Source organism: Tupaia chinensis, unplaced genomic scaffold (genome assembly GCF_000334495.1).
Source record: "Tupaia chinensis unplaced genomic scaffold, TupChi_1.0 Scaffold000673_1, whole genome shotgun sequence".
NCBI classification, from domain to species: domain Eukaryota; kingdom Metazoa; phylum Chordata; class Mammalia; order Scandentia; family Tupaiidae; genus Tupaia; species Tupaia belangeri.
Window position 1 is genome coordinate 1,627,678 of NW_006160196.1, and position 6,851 is coordinate 1,634,528.

The 6,851-nt window shown below is 56.6% G+C and overlaps 1 protein-coding gene across 3 annotated transcripts in view; it reads left to right on the forward strand.

Moving 5' to 3' along the window:
- LOC102475736 (carbonic anhydrase-related protein 11) overlaps nt 1–6,851 on the forward strand; it is a 26,119-nt gene that overhangs the window by 4,425 nt on the left and 14,843 nt on the right. Inside the window, exons 4-9 of one of the 3 annotated variants that reach the window (XM_006160189.2) lie at nt 2,110–2,295; nt 2,441–2,536; nt 2,667–2,739; nt 2,828–2,982; nt 3,698–3,863; nt 4,520–4,646. In XM_006160189.2, coding sequence (XP_006160251.1) covers nt 2,110–2,295; nt 2,441–2,536; nt 2,667–2,739; nt 2,828–2,982; nt 3,698–3,863; nt 4,520–4,545 — 702 coding nt within the window. In that variant the 3' untranslated portion in view covers nt 4,546–4,646. Of the gene's footprint in view, nt 1–2,109; nt 2,296–2,440; nt 2,537–2,666; nt 2,740–2,827; nt 2,983–3,697; nt 3,864–4,272; nt 4,495–4,519; nt 4,647–6,851 lie in introns of those variants that run through there. The other 2 variants (XM_027776481.1, XM_027776480.1) reach the window with 2 other exon arrangements.

Below are 6,851 nucleotides of genomic sequence, written 5' to 3' on the forward strand. Positions count from 1 at the left end.
TTTTAATTTGACCAGAGGGACAGAGAGAGAGAGAGTGCGCAAGCCACCAGGTCTGTGACTCGAACAGCAGTCAGCTATGTGGGAGTCCAGCACCGTTAACCACCACACCATCTGCCAGCCCCTTAACATCGAGTGTCACCTCCTCAGGGAGGCCTTTCCTGACCACTCCTCTAGTGTAAGCTGGGGTCCCCATTATGCTTTCCCAGAGCTCCCCGTACTGCCAGTGTGAGCGCAGGATGTACTGAATTTATCACTTACGTGACTCACTGCTTATCATTTGTCTCTTCCCGTCAGAACATAGGCTCCAAGAGGCCCAGGTTGTTGTTTTGTTTTTGCTATAGGGCGCGCGCTCACCAGACAGACAGAGAGAGACAGAGAGACAGAAAGCGAGAAACCACCCCCAGGGGGGATGGTCACGCCGCAATCCCTTCTCCTCCATTCTCCTTTCAGGATCTTGGGCACACACGCATACATGCCCAGCGTGAGTTTAAGCCACCAGGTCTGGGACTCGAACCACAGCCAACTACATGGGAGTCCAGCAACATAGCCATGACGCTAACTGCTAGTCCCAGTTGTTGTTGTTGTTGTTTAGCATTATTTTTTATTTTATTTATTTATTCCTTTATTTTAATTTGACCAGAGAGAGCCACACACAGAGAGAAAGGGAAAGCGAGAAAGCAAGCCACCAGGTCCAGGACTTGAAACACGGTTGGCCATGTGGGAGTATCCAGCACCTTAACCACTATGCCACCTGCTGGTCCCATCATTCCTTTATTTTAATTTGACCAGAGAGAGACAGAGAGAGAGAGGGAGTGAGAAAGCAGGCCACCAGGTCCAGGACTCGAACCATGGTCAGCCATGTGGGAGTGTCCAGCGCTTTAACCACCATGCCACCTGCTGGTCCTGTTGTTGTTTTTTAAGTTTATTATTTTCTTTCTTCCATGAGGATGGGTGCACACACGTACATGCGTACAGCGTACATGCGTGAGAAAGAGAGAGAAACAGTATCTTCAGCAAAACAGCAGGATCCTTACAAGGTGATGCAGCTCCAGCTTCAGCCAACCCCATCACAGACACCCCCGTGCTGAGCTGCCTCGGGTGGTCTCCACACTTGAACTCAGAACCTTCACATGTGGGTCAGACTCAAAGAGCGTCCCGTCACTTTTGCGCCACTGTCCAATCCCCAGGGTTCATCTATTATATTTATTTAGGTTTTTGCCATAGGGTGCATATGGTTGCTGGAGAGAGACATTGAGAGAGACGGAAAGAGACAGCGAAAGTGAGAAATCACCCCCCAGGGGCAATGGCCACACCACAATCCCTTCTCTTCCATTCTCCTCTCGGGATTGTGGGCACGCACGCACATGCACCCGGCATGGTTTTCAAGCCACAGGGTCCTGTGCCTTAACCACCATGCCACCTGCTGGCCCCCTAGGGTTTAATTATTTATTTTTAAAAAGAATTATTTTATTTAAATTTATTTATTCATTTATTTAAATTTGACCAGAGAGGGACAAAGCGAGAGAAAGAAAGTAAGAAAGGAAGCCACCAGGTCTGGGACTTGAACTGTGGTCTTGTGGGAGTCCAGCACCCTTAACCACCACACCATCTGCTGGCCCCATAAGGTTTATTTTGAAGGTTTACTTATCTACATCTTTCCTTCATGAGGGAGAGACACACACAGATACACACCCTCAACAGGATCTTCACACACAATCCTTCCCACAGTCCTGCAGCCAGAAAGGTTCACAGGTGCATGGTCAGACAGACCCTGGACTCGAACCTAATACCTCCTCATATGGCATCTGGCATTGCACAGAACGCCCCTGCTGCCTGAGCAGGAGCCCCTACTACTTGTGCCGTCATGACTAGGCTGGCCCAGGATGTTTGTCTACTTGGTCATTGCTCTGTTCTTGGCATCTCATGGCACCGAGTAGCAGCTCAGTAAATATTCGTTAATGAAGTGAATCGGCCGGTCCTATCCTGACCAAGGACCAGTGCAGAGCCTGGAAAATGCTGCTCAGATTATGCTGAATAGTTGGTTGCTAGCCTCAGAAAATGTAGGCATGGGAAGTGGGAGGGAAAAGGTCTCTTACGTCTCTCCCACAGCTGCGGGGAACCCTGTACAACACTGGCCGCCATGTCTCCTTCCTGCCTGCGCCCCGGCCCGTGGTCAACGTGTCTGGGGGTCCCTTGCTTTATAGCCACCGACTCAGTGAACTGCGACTGCTGTTTGGAGCTCGAGACGGAGCGGGCTCTGAACACCAGATCAACCACCAGGGCTTCTCTGCAGAGGTGCTGGACACTGAATGCCTCCCCCACCCTCCCCCACCCCTAAGCACTTATCATCAGCCCTACTCGGGACCCCAAATGCCTAGAGCTGGCTTCAGTCCCCCTCCCCTTCTGCTGGGGACCCCTGCTCTCTGTGCTCCCCACCCAGGTGCAGCTCATTCACTTCAACCAAGAGCTCTACGGGAACCTCAGCGCTGCCTCCCGAGGCCCCAACGGGCTGGCCATTCTCAGCCTCTTTGTCAATGTGAGCAAGGGAGGACGAGCTGGACACCTGGGGTCTGGGGTCAAAGGGAAGAGGGTGCGGGAGGGCCCTGGAGGAGGGTTTTGGGGGCTTGGGCTCCTGGGCTCCTGCCTCACTTCAGACGCCCACGCAGGTGGCTGGTAGCTCCAACCCATTCCTCAGCCGCCTCCTTAACCGGGACACCATCACTCGCATCTCCTACAAGAGTAAGTCCCTGCTTGGTGTGTTGGGGGGCGCACATGAGGGGGGTTCGAGAAGGCCGCCCCGTTTCACCTCGGTCTGGTATTTCCACAGACGATGCCTACTTTCTCCAAGACCTGAGCCTGGAGCTCCTATTCCCCGAGTCCTTTGGCTTCATCACCTATCAGGGCTCTCTCAGCACCCCGCCCTGCTCGGAGACTGTCACCTGGATCCTCATTGACCGGGCCCTCAATATCACCTCCCTCCAGGTGACCCATCCGCCTCCCTACCCCGCACCAAGGCCGAGTCTCCCTGCCTTCCCTTTCTTCATTGACTGGGGACTCTAGGACCACAGATGGCGTAATGCTTATGCAGCTGGACTTCCACATGGCCGACTGCTGCAGTCTGAACCCAGTGGCTTCAAACTCACGCGGTGTGTGTGTGTGTGTGTGTGCGCTCAAAACCTCAGAATGGAGACGGGATTGCAGCATGGTCATCCCCCCAGGGGGTGATGTCTTGCTTTCTGTCTCTCTCTCTGTCTCTCCAGGAAGCACACAAGCCCTATAGCAAATGTCTCTCTTAAAAAAAAGAGGGTCAGGGAACCAGCAGTTAACGTAATGGCTATGTCGCTGGACTCCCACGTAGTCGACCACAGTTCTGGTCCCGGACCCGGTGGCTTAAAACTCACACCGGGTGCGTGTGCGTGCGTGCCCAAGATCCCGAGAGGAGAATGGAGGAGAAGGGATTGTGGCGTGACAATCCCCCCTGGGGGGTGATTTCTCGCTTTCTGTCTCTATGTCTCTCTCTGTCTGGCGAGCGGACGCACCCTATAGCGAAAATCTCTCCAAAAAAGAAAAAAGAGGGTCAGACACCCCTGGGGCGGGGGTGGAGCTGAGCAAGGCTCCGCCCATCTGCTCCCAGGGGCGGGGACTCCTCGTGACGTCACCAGGGCTATTCCGGATTCACTCCTAGTTTTCCCGGCAGATGCACTCCCTGAGACTCCTGAGCCAGAATCCTCCATCCCAGATCTTCCAGAGCCTCAGCGGTAACGGCCGCCCCCTGCAGCCCTTGGCCCACCGGGCCTTGAGGGGCAACAGGGACCCCCGGCACCCCGAGAGGCGCTGCCGAGGCCCCAACTACCGCCTGCATGGTATGGTCCAGTCTGCATCCTCCGCGTCTTGTTCTAACGGTTCATGTGTCTTCCCGCGGTGTCTAAAGATACAGTCCCACTTGCTTTGCTGCCTCTGGATGGTCCGCTCGCTCTCCCGCTCCCTACGTGTCAGCTTGGTGCAGTCCCCCTCCCCGTCTCGGACCCTTGCTGGCCCCTGACTTGTCTTTCCTCTCCACTGCTTTCCAACGTGGTATATACCTGTCCTTAAAATTATTCTCCCCTCGTGCTTCTTATTCCTGTGGCTTTCCAATATGGGACAGTGCAGCTCCCGCCCCGTCTACATGTGGTACGACCCTATGCTGTTTCTTAGTCTGACATCCTCCCAGACTGAGGATCGACCTGGTACAATCCCTTTTCCTCCCTACTGCCCCCTTGTGGTTCAACCTAGGATCTGCAGGCCACCCCTCTGGCTTCTCAACATGGTTCAGCCCACCCCAGCCCCCAGAAATACCGAACGCTCAATCTGGACCCTGTTTCACCCTCCTGCTGTGGTTCAGTCTGACCCAAACCATTTCCCCTTAATTTGGTACATTCCAGTCTCCCCTTCGCAGCTTCTCTGTGGTAGAGCTCCCTGCTCGTCTTCGGCGCGTTGCGTTCTAAACTAACGTCCCCTACTGGTGTCCTCTGTCTTGCAGTGGATGGTGCCCCTCGTGGTCGCTGAGACTGCCCAACGAGGACTGCGCCCACCGGTCCCAAGCCTCTCCACAAGGGGGGAGTCATCCCCAAAACAAAGCTATTAAAGGGACAGAATACTTCCTGTTTCTCAGTGGTCTGATTCTAGGCGCGGTGGGGAAAACACTGGGACATTATAGAACCACAGCCTTCTTCCAGAAACTAATTTTCCTCTTCCTAAGCTTCAGCTACTCGGTTGTTTCGCTGCAGATTTCCCAACACAATTGTTTGGACAAGCGGCTCCTTTAAGTGACGCCTCTCCTCCCCACCCCACCCCCAACAGGCAGCACGCGCAGAGCCATGTGCTTCCCCCTCCCGCCTGCCTTATTGGCCCGAATTGGGTCACGGTCCCGCCCCCAGCGCCGCCTCCCATTGGGCAAATGTAGGTCAGTGTCCCGCCTCCCTCCAAAAGGCAAGGCAACTTCAGGCACCGAACCCTCACGCGCCCTCCCGGGCCTTGGCGGATCCAGGGGCTCTATTGGCTGTGCGTCTCCAGGGGTAGAGACAGGATTGGCCCGTGCTTGCAGCCGGAGGGAGGCACGCGGCTGGGGTGTATGGCAAAAGAGGCGGGAGGGACGCAGGCGGGGGGCGGGAGGAGGGGCGCGCGCAGTGGCGTCGGGTGTTTTGGTTCGGATTTTTTTTTTCCGCGAAAGAAGTTTGCTTTGGCCACGCCTCAAGGCGGCCGCCTCCTCCTGCCCCCTCCTCCGCCCCTCCGCGCACACCTCTTGGTGCAGATTGCAAAGCGCCTTCCGTTGTGAGAGCTGCAGATTTTGCAAGAGTCAGGCTCGCCCACCTTGTAGAAGGAGCGCCTTGTGTCCCCTCGCATCCTTGGTTGCAAAGAGCCCGTCGCCTCATTTGGTCACCCCCTCGTCCAGACTGCATGATCTCCAGACCCTCTTGAGTTACACGTTTCTGCACCGAGGACCGCAAATCCCTGCCGCTCCTAGGATTTCCAACCTTCTGGATACTGGGGGCTTGCAAGCTACGCTCGCCCGCCCCAGGGCAGACACTCGCCTGAACCACAGGATTGTGCCCGTGACTGGCAGGTCAGCCTTTCGCTTCTCCATGAGCCCGTGAGCCTGGGGGCAGGTGCCAGATGATGGCGCGGCCTGTGAGCGACAGGACCTCGACCCCCCTGCTGCTGGGCGGCCCGACTGGGCCCCCCCCTAGCGGGGGAGCGCTGCTTGGGCTGCGAAGCCTTCTGCAGGGAACCAGCAAGCCCAAAGAGCCGGCCAGCTGTGAGTTCTAGCCCCCACCTCACCTAATTCAGACACCGCACTCCCTTAGGGGCTCAAAGTGCTGGGGGAGCCACAGATATCTCCTATGTGCTGGGAATCCGTCTTTCCAACCTTTCTGGAATTACTCAAGTGTTTAAGCCCCTCGATTCCTCAGCGCCTAGCACCCCAAAGTGCTGGTTCTCAAGCTGATCTACCTTGAGGACCCAGAAGTCCAGGTCCCGTGTCCACTTCACGGAGGACACAGGGGTCTAACTCACAGCTCCATCTTTCTTTCGGTCCGGGAGTCTGGACCCCTGGGGTTCAGGGAGAAGGGAGGGGGTGTGTCAGATGCTCACACGGTGGTGACACGGGCTAGGGCGGGGCCTCACGGGGTCACATGGAGTCTAGGGATGAGGAATGTGCCACAGGAATAGAGCCCCTTTTTGCCCCTTGCAGGCTGTGGGGGAGGGGAAAGGGGTACAGTGTGAAGGGGTGCGGAGTGGGGAAACTACAGAGGAATTACAGAGCTGTCATTTTTTCTCTCACCTGCCCAACCCTCCACCTACCCTGCTCCTGCCCCTCTTTCTGAACTTGCGTCCCTCTTCTCTGGGTTACTGTCTTTGTGTCTCTCCCCTGGCCTCTGTCCTCATCTTTTCGTCTATCTCTGTCCTCCCCTCTTCTGAGTCTCTGTCGCTGTCTCTGTTGGTGCTTGCTTCCATTCTTCCCTCTGGGTCTCTGTCCCTCTCTGAATCTCTGTTTTCTCCTCTCTCTGGGCCCATCACTCCCTCTCCTGTTCCTTCCTTCCGGTCACTGTCCCCTGTCTCTCTGACTCGGCGGTCTCTCTATCTCTACACCTGCACCCCCTCCCCCTCGTCCCGTCTTTCCCTGGCCCGCAGGTCTTCTGAAGGAAAAGGAGCGCAAAGCCGCTCCGCCGCCAGCCTCAGCCCCGGGGCCGGGCCTGGAGACCGCGGGCTCGGCGGATGCCCCAGCTGGGGCGGCGGTGGGCGGTGGGTCCCCGCGGGGGCGCCCCGGGACCGTGCCTGGGCCGGGCCTGTTGGCGCAGCTGGTGTGGGGGGGC